This window comes from Dioscorea cayenensis, chromosome 4, assembly GCF_009730915.1.
Source record: "Dioscorea cayenensis subsp. rotundata cultivar TDr96_F1 chromosome 4, TDr96_F1_v2_PseudoChromosome.rev07_lg8_w22 25.fasta, whole genome shotgun sequence".
NCBI lineage: Eukaryota > Viridiplantae > Streptophyta > Magnoliopsida > Dioscoreales > Dioscoreaceae > Dioscorea > Dioscorea cayenensis.
In genome coordinates, this window is record NC_052474.1 from 20,721,298 (window position 1) to 20,735,765 (window position 14,468).

At 35.7% G+C, this 14,468-nt stretch overlaps 1 protein-coding gene across 1 annotated transcript; it reads right to left on the bottom strand.

Moving 5' to 3' along the window:
- Positions 1–1,540: 1,540 nt before the first annotated feature.
- LOC120258834 (squamous cell carcinoma antigen recognized by T-cells 3) lies at positions 1,541–14,346 on the bottom strand. Its single transcript, XM_039266270.1, is given in 17 exon segments — positions 1,541–1,926; positions 3,432–3,588; positions 3,980–4,072; positions 4,138–4,518; positions 5,678–5,752; positions 7,780–7,903; positions 8,054–8,196; positions 10,103–10,210; positions 10,375–10,419; positions 10,923–11,048; positions 11,126–11,260; positions 12,067–12,342; positions 12,555–12,770; positions 12,856–12,888; positions 12,890–12,914; positions 13,281–13,414; positions 14,030–14,346. Coding segments are annotated over 17 exon segments (2,601 nt in total). The 5' UTR covers positions 14,330–14,346; the 3' UTR covers positions 1,541–1,696.
- Between the last annotated feature and the right edge of the window lie 122 nt (positions 14,347–14,468).

Consider the following 14,468-nt stretch of genomic DNA (forward strand, 5'->3'; position numbering starts at 1 on the left):
TTTAGTCCTTGGTGTCACCTGCCCACCATAAAAGATCCAATCAGTTAAGCTAAGCTTACATCAAAAAGAACAATTCAAGTCCAAAGTTTAAGTTTGATCTCAAGAGGAAGCCAAACTCACCATTACCGTGTGTATAATATAAAATGCCTACAGTGATTCTTTATTTCTTTACACCAACAGAAAAGGACTCAAGAGGGCCGTTGATGGAACAAAAGTCCCCATCAACACTCAAATTAAAGTGAAGCTGCTCAGTTGATGCATGTTAAAGCCAATACCTGCTCACGCTAAAGTAGAACAAAACTCCAGAAATGGCACAGGGTTTGGAATGAAGGATCTGACATCAATTTGAACATGAAATTATTGACAAACAGGCGGTGTAATTTGGAGAGCAAGAATCTTTAAAATGATGGAACGTGTTCCCGAGGCAACCAAAGATCCAAATCACTCGTAAGCAGACATGGTAGACAGGCAGAAAAAGGAGAAAAATTAGACAGGAAAAGACAGAAGAAAAGAGACGACAGAAGAAAGGAGGAATGATACAATAATAGCGGCAGAGTAGTGAGGCAGATGGAGCAGTCATCAGAGGTGTGAAGACTAGGAAAGGTGGTCTGACCGGACAGGAGTCACGTTAAGTTTTCCGACCAAATTAAAAGGAATGCAGTGTACCCCTTATGAAAATTTTTTGGGGCACCTACACTTTCAATTTGGTCAAAATCCAGTTCCCGGACTGAAGTTGGGTTAGTTCATCCAGGTCTTGATGGTATCAAGAGTCAATACATAGTCAATCCAGTTAAATAATAGATAAATTATTTAAGTTGATACACTAACCTGGTGTAGCTAGGCCCAGTGCTTTTTGGTTCTGTACTTGATAGAACACTACCTTTTAAATCAACCTAGTAGAGTGAAAGGTCAACAAAAGAGAGAAATTAGGAGCTAAACAAAGTTGCAGATTAAGGACATAAAGCAAAGTGAAGGCCAACCTTCCATGCAGAATGTAGCTACTAAATGACCCCCCCTTCAGTTAAACCAGTCAACAAAGCATGGGTGCAATTGGAGCTTATGGTACTCACCATGAAAAGAGGAACAAAAAGTAAGGCAGACAAGAAAGCAGCACCAAGGTTATGCTTTCCAGTACAATCACCAATTTATACATATAAAAAATAAAATACTCTCCAACCAACAGAGATTATCGCCATTTGAATCTTGTGAAACAGAACTGCAGTTCACATTAACACCATAAAACTGCCTTCCTTCCAACTAGTTAAAATTAGAACTTCCTGAGATCCAACACCTCTTGGAAGCAACATGGGCATTCCTTGAGCAAAGAGAATAACAAAAATTCCATAAATTACTAATATGCTAAACAAGCCAGACAAATTAACTCCAACATCAATTGCCAGAGCAACTCAGTCCAGAAGTATGAAGAGCTCTCTTGTGCAAGAGAGAAGTGGCGTATCACCATGACAACAATTATATGTTCAGAAAATAAAAAGGAATTCGATGACCGAAAATAAATGAGGAACTTCCTCGGTGACAAGACTGAAAAACAAATGATGAGAAAATACACATAATTCAACAGCCTGGTTAGTATACAAAATTTAGTTAATTAGCATGTTTTACAAAACATAGGGTAATAATTCATCTTTGAATTTACCACAATACTCACATTCTTGAAGAAAATGCTAAATTGAAGTGTTCACTTTTTTAGAAGCATGTCCCTGAATTGCTCATTTGATTTTGGTGGCTCAAGACTTTCTTTGGGTTTTGCTTTCCCATCTGTCCATCCAAGTGGTCTGACAACAGCTCTAGGAGCAGCAAATGTATTACTTCCCTTTGGTTTAATGTTAGTCTCATAACTCTTAAGAACATCCGCTCCAGATGAGCTCGTTGTGCCACGACGGTAAATATTGGATGATTGTCCTTGATCTGCAGCAAGAAAAATGTCATGAAGGTCAAACATCAGTAATAAAACTTACAAATTAAAAAGAAAGAGTTCAGAAATTGATAATGACAAATACTGCTGATGTAATAACTGTTTTCAAATGGAGCTTAGTCTTACCACTTGCACAGTTTACAATAGACACAAGAAAATGGTGATGCGTATTCAAATTTTGAAATATAAAATGCAAAGATAAGACAGACAAAAAAATTGTGACATTTGTTCAGTGCAAAAAGATAAGATATACACAGACACAAAAAACCGGTGACATCTATCCAAACTTTGAAGTACATAATGCAAAGATGAGATGACATTAGTGTAATCATTTGTCAGTGCCATATACTCTCATCTACGAGTCAAGGGAAAAGTGGCACGTGGATCGGACACTTATAAATGCGACAAATTTTCATTATCCTTAAACAGCAAATGTCTTCTTGAGGCTTAATTAACCTTCTTGGCATTGACTAACATCATTCTCTCAAGTTACACAGGCAGGAAAGTAGGAATTGAGAGTGAATTTATGCTAATTGGCTAAGAGGACAGTTTCAGGTCATTTGAATTTTCAAGCAGTTACCTTCTCTCCTAATAGGAAGGAAGGTGTGAGCTACTGCCTGTTTCTTGGTATCTTTCTGTGAACTCCCTACCAAAGAAGAAACAATTTCACTCACCAGTCTAATGAGGAACAATAACTAAATTCTGGATTATAATTTGAATTTTTTATAATTCACCAATTGAGTTATTGCATGTTTCTTGATATTTTTCTGTGAACTCCCTAGCAAAAGAAGAAAAAATTTTAACCACCAAGTGTGGTACAACTGGATTCACTGCCCAAGGGATAGGCCATTAATCTTTTCTTCTGCTAATGTTTGGCCTAGCTCAACCTAAATATTGGCTCTCATGTTCTCAAGGACCCGCTAAATATAATCAGCACTAGAGAATATAACAAAGCAAAAGAATGCTGAATAGAATCTAAAGTAGTATTCCAGCATTCTTTTGCTTTGTTATATACTTGAAAACCATCAATTGCACAAATGCAACAGTCAGTATGGTGCAATTATTCTCTACAAGAAATATTGCCTGTAAATGATTCTGAAGTGCGCAAGTGCACATATGGTCCTATAGAACTCATTCAGACTGACAACAGTGGACTGAGTTTTCATTAAAAACAAAGTGAAAATAGATTGCTGAGAATGCAATTGAGGAAATACCCACATATACCCAAGCAAAAGTTAGATTCACACAATAATAGAAATATATAAGCTTGTGCATATGCTCAAGTTAACTCATACTTCACTGACTGACCACAACAGATGATAGTGGTGCATTGATGAAAATATTTTAAAGTAATTACAAATGTGGCAAGATATAAATGAAACTAGACAAGTATAGTGAGCATCTATGGAAAACCACAACTTTTAAGGATTATACTATAGATTGGACATGACCAAAGTTCAAGTACATAAAGGTGTGACATTGATAACGAGTTGCTCACCAGGTTGACCAGGTCCCTTGCCGCTGGTTGTTCTCTTATTGCCCCTTGCTGGATCAGAGCGCGCAATACTTAATTTCTGCCCAAGCAACTTTTGCCTGTTCTTAGCAACTGCTGCTTTGAGATGCTCCTCATCTGAAAAGTCCACGTATGCCAAGCCCTGCAAGCAGATGCTTCTTATTGAGAAATCTAAATCTTGGTTATGAATATAAATCAGCTGACCATAAGAGAGTATTAATGCATAATAACAAGTTGATTATGTGAATCCTCTGTATTCAACATTCAAGTAGAATATGCAAGTATCTATAACAAGGCACTGGATGACGAGACACATGCCTTGATGCGGAACGATGAGGACCTTTGATTGTGTCAGAAAAACAAAGACATCCACATGTGCATGTTTACACATATCACATCATATCAATATAACAAAGATCATACTGTCAACTTGAGAATGCATGCCGGTGCAGGTGAACATTCTACAACTAAAATGCATGTGTACAAAGGATTACACAACTAAAAAGCATATGTAGATAGGAAAAGAGAGAAACCCTTGATTTTCCAGTGAATTTATCCTTAAGGATACGTATAGCAGTCACTCCACCACAGTCAGCAAAAAATTCACCCAGGTGTCCCTCATTTGCCTGCAAAGGAATCATAATTCAGGTGTTTTCATGTTATTAAAGATTATAGAAAAATATAGACTCACCTGAAAGCCAATATTTGATATAAATGCTGTGCACTGATCTTTGTAAAATTTTGATTTTGTTTTGTTGGAGTTGGAGCTGCCTGCTGCTTTCTCATCAATGGCATGACTTTCTGGAACTTCAGGCAAGGAGGGCACCTCATCATTCTCTCCCAGTCCTCGTACACCGTCTGATTGCTTAATGCTGTCTTTGTAAGATGTTTTAACCGACTTGGGAGAAGAATGTTTCTGTTTCTTTGCAGGAGACTGCTTATCACTGGCCGTGTTAGTCATTATCCTCTTATGTGATACATCCTTTGTGCTATCTTTTTGAGCAGACATGATGCTATTTTTATGCTCTTGTTGATTCTTGAACATGATGAGCTCTTGCAGACGAGGTGTCACCTAAAATAATTCAGAGCAAAATCTAAAAATAAGTTAATATGGAGAAGTTAATGAACCCCAGGAAATCTGACATTATGAGAATTTTAGACATGATCATATGAGTTTAGCACATCCAATAACCAGCTAGGTATGATTATTCAGCAAGATTATGCACTGAAAAGAAAAAAACATGATCTCTTAAAAAAAAAAATTCTTAAACAGATTATAACCATGTATAGGCAAAGAAGTCAGCGCGGTGAACCTCTAGACTTGAAACTTAATGTTTAATCATGTAAAAGATACTCCCTGCAAAATTTTGAACTGTCACTATTAATCAGTATCTTAAATCATCCCATCTAGGGAAATTTTACTTATGACATATTCATCAATAAATCATTCTATTTTTCAGAACCTGCCAAGTAGTGGAAACCACTCTCGTTACAAGGCACAACTACTTCATTCCTTGTCATCATCATGAGAATTATGTAATGAACAATTAGCAAGCAATGAAAATTGGATTCGCTAATTATTACCAACATTATTCCTCATACCATCAATAACCAATAATCAACATGTCCACATGAAGATTTCCTGCATAAATTGGTTGAATATGAACATACAATTAGACACTAATGCATCTTACTTTTGTCACAAGATATAAATCTTACTAACAGTTGATAATAAAATTTGAACTCGCTCGATGGCAACAAAAGCTTAAATTAAGTAAATATATGTGCGGATAAACTTCAAATTCCCTCATTTTGCAAGGACTTCATGATTTTATATACAAGTTTACCACAAGCCATCAAAAACACCATAAGGCAGCTGTATAAAACATAATTCTATTTGCAAATGCAGATACAAATATGTGCATACATGACTAAATTGCAAGAAGTCTCCAAGCAGATGGCCAAAAAAAAAATTAAATAAATAAAAAGAATAAAAAAAAGCAATTACTCATATAAAATAATCACTTGGCATCAATATAATAAAAATAAAAATAAAAATGCTGCCTGAAATGACTGGAAAACTGACAAGAGAAAACTAATTGCATGCAGAGAATGGTTATTAGGTGAAATAGTAAAAAGGTCCCCTTCCCAAGCATGCAGAGAATTTTTACTTCCCTTAAAATGACTGGAAAACTGACAAGAGAAAACTAATTGCTCAAAAGGACCAATACCTTTTTAACCGCAAGATCATAATCATCCAAATTACCATATTCCCTTTCGAACCGCAACCAAGAATAGCATATATCCTGACAGCACAGTGCACAAAAAAGTTTATTGAAAAAAAAAGAACACAGGCAATTTCATGCAAAAGAAAACAAACTGCATCAATGCAAAGGAAAGTGAGATAAAGATTAGCAAAATATAAATTAGACACAAATAGTCAAGTCACACCTGATTAGCATGATAATACAAATAATGTTTGTATCCAATTAGACAAACTACCTAACAAATACCTCTAATAATAACTAAAATAAATTTATTTGGACATAGTTAAGATCATAACATATTGCAGTTTATTCTACTCATAGCCAATATATCACCCAATTATGTTGAATCCTTCAACTATATCTAAAACAAAATTAATGTCTAAGCAAATGCTACATCTTTCGGCCATGGATGTGATACAAATTCATGAGAATAAATAGTATTATATATTTGGCAATGCATGGCAATACAAATTCTGCACAGTGTAACAACAATGTTCTACCTTGGACACAATTTTCTGAGGGCTTTTCATTTTTAGCCTTTTTTTTGTTCCATAAAATCTGTGCCATTACATTCACATTAATTTATGCCTGTATAACATGCTCTCCTGTGCTGGTACAATATCAATAATTGATTGATTGAGATGTTAAACAGTGAAAACTGCTATAATTTATATATTAGTATAGTTTACACTTAAAAGGTTACAATAATGTATTATAGGAATGATTAGCCAAACAAGAATGTTATTAATTTTATTTTATGCATGATGTGTAAATTGACAGGCGGGGTGGGATTCCCGGGATTCCCCAGATCCCTGTGAGACAATGACTGCAGGGCATCTCCCCGCAGGGAATTTTGGGCCGGGGAAGCCCCACCCTGTAGGGAGCGGGGGCAGGGACAGGGCATGGATCCCATTCCCCGCCCCACCCCATTTGCATTTCTAATTGCGCACAGTGCAAAGTGAATTTTGTTCCTTGCCATATGGAACCATGGTTGATTCATACAATGTTCTGTGCATTATCAAATTACTAGCACTGTCAAGAATGACATATCTGAGCACCAATTTTCCATGCTTACACTACATACAACTTCTACAAAGAACTAGATGAATCTGTCAGTAAATTGTGCACAGCGCATCTTATTGAATTTATTTTCTGTCATAGACCCCTTGTTTGCTACATACAAAGTTGTGTGAGTTATCACATTGGTAACACTGTGAAGAATGATCACTCCAAACACCATTTTTCTATGCACACACTGCATGAAGCTTGTACAAAATATTACATGACCAGTGATGAAATTGTCAATTTTGCAACTTAGTGATTTTTCTTTTTTTCCAGGTCATATGCACTCTAAGTCCTTCATGTAATGTCAAAGTGAAAAATTTTGAATTTCTGAAATGATTTTGATAAAGCCCGGAAATTTTAGCTTATTCAAATAGGAAAAGGAAATAACATAGAACCTACCTTGCTACAAAACCTGTAAAAATCCCACCTTGTGCCAAGGTGAAACCAAACACTCATCACTCATGTACAAGAGGATGAGGAGTTTAAGGTATTTCAATTCCTATCCCAACCCTCACATTGCGGCATTTTTATTTCTTCCAAATCAATCATTTCATTCTTAAGACAAATGGGATTTAATTACAAAAGCAATCTACATAAAACAAGACCCTAATCTCCCGTAATTTAATGCTTTACTCATAAAGAGGAATACAATTGAATTACAAAAAATGAAAAAACAAATAAATAAAATTAAAACTTCCTTTCTGATTCTACTTTCCATATTTGATTAGCCTTCCTCCTATGATTATTCATTTATTCCTTGCTTGTCAATTCCCCTTTCTCCCTTTAAGTCTCCTAAAATAAGTAAACCTAATTGGTGGGCCATCAGATTTCCATCAAGATGATTATGAGCAAAGCCTAACCTACTGAAAAGTTTGTCAAGGAGCCTATTAATGTTATCTTGTACAACACTCAAAACCAGACCTATACTGCAAAAGAGTAATAAAGGATGGCCTAGCAACATATTGGGTAATATTTTTGCAACATAAGCTGAAAAACCCTACCTCTGAGCCAGTTCCTGGAAACCTTTTGCTGTAGCATCTCTTGTAAATAGATCTTGCCTCAATAATATGACCCATCTCAATTTCCATTGCTATATAAGCTTGCCAAACTTCAAGCAGAGACCCACTGAAATAAATGGTACACCTATGATTAGCACAATGCCAAAAGAATCATTTATCCAACTGATACAAGATATACATATTTGTTATTCTTAGAAACATCAGTTAAACCAAGTCTCATGACAAAATGATGAGAATAAACCATCAAGAAGCATACCTTTTCTTAATTAAGCTTTCCCAGACACCCCTAGCAGCAACCAAATCATTTCCAAGTTTGGCTTCTAAACGGGCCCAATATGCATGCAAATTCAACAAATCGTTAATGCTAACCATGTCTGGAGACAAGTAGTCAACAGCTCGCTGCATTTATAAAATCAGCAGAATAAGATAAACAAATAAATATTCATTAGATTTCTCAACAAATTGAAACAACAAATGAAGACCTACATGCAAGATAATAAGAAAAAAAGACATTCCTCCAAGTAAATATATACAAATAGAAGTTACTAAAAGCCACAAGTAATCAGCTGGTATTAACACATATTAATTCACGAACAAGGTGGCAGGAAAAAGGACTAACAAGTTGATAAAGCATGAATGCCTTCATGCACACCATGAAAAAGAGGGGACCAAACAGGCTGAGGCTCTAGTGTAAATAGAAAAAAATGTCTAATGCCTTAGAAAAAGATGGAAAAACACCAAAGAGGAAAAGAACACAAAGGGGATCTGTGAAATCATCAATGCTCTTCTGAGCACTAAGCATTTCGGTCCTGCATTGAGATCAGATTAAATTTGGCAGACCAAAGCAATATGACTGCCAAAATGACAGACTGAAAGATGAAGCTGATTAATAGTAGGTTTTTTTAACATTAAAAATTGGAGGTCAATTCCTAATAAGGTGGATCAGAATAACCTATTGCATTGATGGTTTATAAGTAAAAATTATACATAACCCTTGGTAAAAGTCGACAAAATTCAATGAATTTTTAAAACAGGATAGTAAAACAATAGCCACTCAAGTTCATGGTGGTGAAGGTACACTTCAAGCACAAGGATATGAGATTAAAAGGCACTTGAAAAAACCATAATATCAAAAAGATGAATGCACACGGATGTGCACGAAAACCATTAAAAAAAAAAAAGTTGTGTGACCAGAGGTAAAGGGTGTGGATGGAGTGTTCAACATCAAGGGCCTTATCATTGTACAGTGAAAGTGCCAACATGTCGTCCATGTCAGACGTAGAAAATGATGTTATACTTGATGGTAAATTAACATAGGTTGATGGGACCATCAGAACAGCGCAATACCCACACGCTAACACCAAAACTGGGTTTTTGCATCAGTGAACCAAAAGACACATGGTTAACCCAAGTGACCAACCCAAACCCTGCACATGTTTGTTGATCATTGCAATTCCTTCATATTTCATTTAAGAACGGAGATGAACATCTAAGACTAGGGGCATATCCAATAGGTTCCTTATGAGAATGATCAGGACGGGATTATACACCCAAGGAAAATACCTAATTTATCTAATAAAGATTGTGAAGCCAATAATTTTTTAAAAATAAAGGAATAACAAACACAATAACTAAAGAAAGCTAAAGTTTAAGAAAAATTATCCAAACAGAGTTACGTTTCCAAAAGTAACAGATAAACTAAACAAAGGTCAAAGAATGAATGTACACACACTCAACAAGAGAATTTTACTCCATATTTGCTCCAAACTATGCTAACACAATAAAGGGGAACCCAACCAACCACCTGCACAATATTTTATGTGAAACACGAAACTTGTCCAACTCAGGCCTTAAATGATCTCCTTTGAACTTTATCTAAAAATTCTCTTATAAGAATTAAGTAAATTTCCTTAAAAAAATCCCTGAAAATACCAATATCATTCTCAACTTTGACCATAAGAATACGCCATATTCATATTTAAGTTTATTTCGAAGAATATGCAGTGACTGATTATGAGCTGCCTAATATCAGTGTGCAATATCCTGAGCATAGAAGCGTTCAGAATTTGTGCATTATTGTTATGAACATAGTTTTAAAAAAATATTTTTGTTTTTGGTTTGGGTTGATGACAAACTATCTAATTTAATAATTTCAGTGAATTCAAGCAACATTCCACTTTATACCAGGACCAATAGGATATTGCACACTGAAAACTAGTAATTGCCACAAGAATATAACTTGTTCCGATGTGTCCAGCAAAACAAATAGGATAAAAAATGATCAGTCTACTAGTGGAAAACACACCTGAAAGACATCTCTGATCAAAGTATGTCCTTGAAAACCATCATTTGTACCAACCACAGAAACTCTCCGTCTTAAACCGTCAACTCGGGTGAGAAAAAGTTCCATATACTGCATAAGAGGCCCCAAAACATTACAAATTGGTGCAAGCATCAAATATCATATTGTAGTTCCTAACTAATAGTAGATTGAATGAGTGAGAACAGTCCTTGTTTTCAACTTTCAGGGTAATGAATGTAAGGTAAAAGTTTGCCATGCATGCTCCTCAATGTTACCTCTTTGAAACTTGGGAAAGAACATTGTAAAGATTTCTCAAAAACCTGAAATAAAAACATTAAAGCTTTCGTCATTCTGGCAACAATGTACAGTATCATTAACATGTGCAAGTAGTACAACCCAATTAATTTGGGCAACATGGATTACTTTTAAACATTTCTCTATCACATCTTATTCAAACATCCCATCATTTCCTTTATTACTTCACACCACCGTTACTATTGTAAATCAGAACCCAATAACACCCAGATAAAACTTACTTAGATGAAGCACAGAAATTTAACAGTTACAACAAGAGATTATCACATATAATGTCAATATTGATTACATGACTAAAAAAGACTATAAAGTCTGTCTTTTAATATAAGTCTAAACAACAAAGCAACAGTGTTTCCTCTTTCTAGCAGAGCAAATATGTTGTTCTTATGGCACAAACGCCATTTTTAAACCAATGACTACCAACAGTTAATCATCTAGGATATATTTTACTGCAACTCACATCATTTCATAGCATTACTTAAAAAAACCAAATAAGGTAGAAACTTACTGCACTCAACTCTTCCTCAGAAGCACAGATGCGTTCCAGTGACAGCATGTAACGAAACCATAGATCTCCAACCCAAGAACAGTTTTTGGTGGCTCTAGAATAGACATTTTTCAGAACATTAGGAACCTGCAGCAAAACATGACCTCCCAGATTTAAGGTTTTCATATCAATAGCAAAATGTCAAAACTTGGAGGGAGAACAACCTTGAGGGTTCTGTCCAGATAGCTCGTATAAGCAACCCACAGATCACTAGACACAGGAAGTTCTGAAACAGCACGTTCAAAGAGAATTTGAACACGAGCAGGATCTCCAGATGATTCCTCAAATTTTATATAGTTCTACATCAATGATATGGGAATACAAATTATTACAAGCCTTTTAATGAACAACAAGAAACTTAAGCACTAAGTAAAAAAAAAATCATGTCAATGTCTTCTAATAAGCAAAAGTAAGTATCATTGTCAGGCTTTACAATACCCCATTTCAAGGTACCAAAATGGTATATGATTAATTCCTCTATATAATCATGCAGACACATACCTTTCATGAGAATCAACATCTTCAAGAGCTTATTACATTAATTTATTGCTTTGTGCTACACAACATAAATCATTACCATCCTCGTATCAAGAGCAATCAATCGGCCATATTGGCAAATGTCAACAATGAGAACCTGGTAAATTGCCTTTCTTAACAAGTGAAATGTATTCACACAGAGAATCAATCAACAATATAAACTTTCACGCCAGTAGAACAGCAACTTAACTGGAATATAGCGAAAAACACAAATAATTATGTCATTCACAGCAATAGGGCTATCTTTTAATTAAAATCTAAACCAGAGGAAAAGATTTGTATAATTCTCTGCTGCAACTTGAGTGCTAAAAATTCTGAAGTTAGCAGCGGATAAGTTTATAATGAACAACTCAGGCAATAGCTTTCAATGAGTGGTATTTATCATGTAGAGCCTTTGAGCATGCACGCATACAGCAAGGGTATGTACTTTTAATCCTTTTAAATGTATGGTTGTTAGTAAAGCATATGAAATAAAAATAGCAACAAATCAACTGATAACATTAATGCACTGTTTTTAAGAATGAAAAGACAGAGAAATGTCGGGGACAAAAAAACTTTGCTCAGATACCATGAAATGTTGTAGCTTATCATTGTCAGTTGCCTCCTTATTAAGTAAGGGGTCCTCATAGATTGTGCGAGCTTTGAACATCTCCATGGCTTTTTGATATGATGAGACAACATTTGATGGAATTCCGTCCATGTCAGCAGAGTCAATATCTTTAGCATTTCCTTGTTCAACCTCCCAAAGCTTGTAAGCCATCAATGTGGATTTTAAATCAACCAAAGGAACAGATAATTGACGGTGAAATAGAGATCGTATGCGATTAACCTGTTTAGCTTTTTCCTACAAACATAGAAGATGAGTTAAATCTACTTTTTTTTTTCATTTCCTTGATCAGAATAAAAGAATTTCATGTGTTCCTCCACTGTCAATAACAAAATACTAACAAACCTGTTTGTGGTAAACAATTTTAGTTCATCTTTATTGCATTAAGATAAAGTGGTACATGCAAGTAATAACATGAAGATTTAATTGCATGTGGGCATCAATCTAACCTCATTATTGTCTTCAGCAATAGTAAGAAATATAGCTTGCTCAAATTCTCTGTATGCTTCCCAAATCCCGTTGCCCTCAACAACATGTAAACCAGCAGCTGTAATAGCTCGCTCAAACAAATTCCTCATCTTCGAGATACCAGTAGGTGAACATTGAGAGACCGATTGATCATGTTCTTGAACAAAATCTAAATAATCACACCATAGAGGCACAGACTGCATCAAAAAGATGGGAAGAGATGGTCACTCAACAGATATAACAATAATTTGGCTTAATTTCCGCTGAACAATTTAGACCTACCAAATATTCATACACTCCACGTTCATAAAGTTTTCTCAACATTAGTAAAATCTTCAGAGCTGCGTAAAAGAAGCAAAGAACCTGCCTTGTCAGAAATTGTTCAACACAAGGTACAGATATCTGACTTCAAAAGCATATATTAATAATTATGAATTATCTATGCCAACATTTGCGATAAGCAAATCAAAACATGCCAATCTGATTATATGACAAGCTTTCATGTCATTTCTATGAATGAAACTTTGACAGAAAATTAAGCATGAGCAAAGACATCAAATATTTAAGATTGCACAAAAGATACTTCAATAGAATGGTATAGTCATGTAAGATAGTACCAAGAGTATAAAAAGTTCAATAACTAACTGATAACAACGTCTAAATAGCGACCTTATAAAGAATAGGGAAAAGGTTGAAATCTCATGTACCTTGAACTAAGAGAACATTCATCCTTTGTCCAATCCTGCCACATTTTAGGTGTTAAAGGAAAATGCTCATTCATTGACTCCCTCGCTTTTCTTAGTTTCTCAATATGTCCAAGTTTTCTCAGATGATGAATACACTGGATAAGGAAAGTGGAGACAATATTAATGATGCATACTTTCAACATTTCATATTTCACAGATAATCACTACTAAGATAAGTAAATAGGTGATCCATCAATAGACCGCTCATGCCATGGAGAACATAAAATCTCAAAACCAAGAAAGAAGTTTAGGATTACAGATTACATCAGGTCCTGGTTTACAGCATTTTCGCAATAGCTTATTATCTTGAAACCAACCACCTTATACATTAGCATACTGAAGATGTAAGCCATAAAGCAGAACATGCAATGTTTCACTCCATCAACAAGCAACATAGTTCAATACAGAAGAGCACAATTACAGGAGAGCACAATACAGAAAGTTCACTCAAATAAGAATCCAACAATCTCATACGCACAAAGTTCAATCTTCCGATGAAGCAGCCAAACGAAGGATAAAAATTAAAATCATTTTGCATTAAACTAATAAACCCCAGCAAAACCCTAACCATAAAATCATCTTGCATTAAACTGATAAACCCCAGTAAAACCCTAACCGTAAAAGAACGCAATTAAAAAACAACAGTTCAAGAATCCAAAGAACTTACAAAATCAAAACCCATTCAAGAACAACGGAGCAGGATCCTATACCTGAACATGAGCCTCGTAGTTGTATGGATTCTCAGCAAGAGATCTCTCCAGAGCTGAAACACGGAGCTCATCAGCCTCTTCATCGTCCGAATCCGAGTCCGAATCCGAGTCATCATCTTCGGAAGAGCTACTAGGTTTTTTCTCCTTCAACGCAGCTCCACCGAGATCAACGGACGCATTCTCACCCGCTACGGTTTGCTCCGTCATCTCCACAACGGAGTCCTCCTCGAGATTCTCTTCGGCCTCCATGCTATCCTCCATTGCCGCCGATGAGGGATCGCCATCGGGTTCTCTCTCCATGGAACCCGATGAGGCCAGTGCTGAATATGCTGATGTTTGGAGAGGGGTTTTGCTCCCTTTATAGTCTTCATCCTCAGCGGCTTTTGACCGTTGGATTGGATGGCCGAATATGAACCGTTGGATTAACTAGTGCTATATA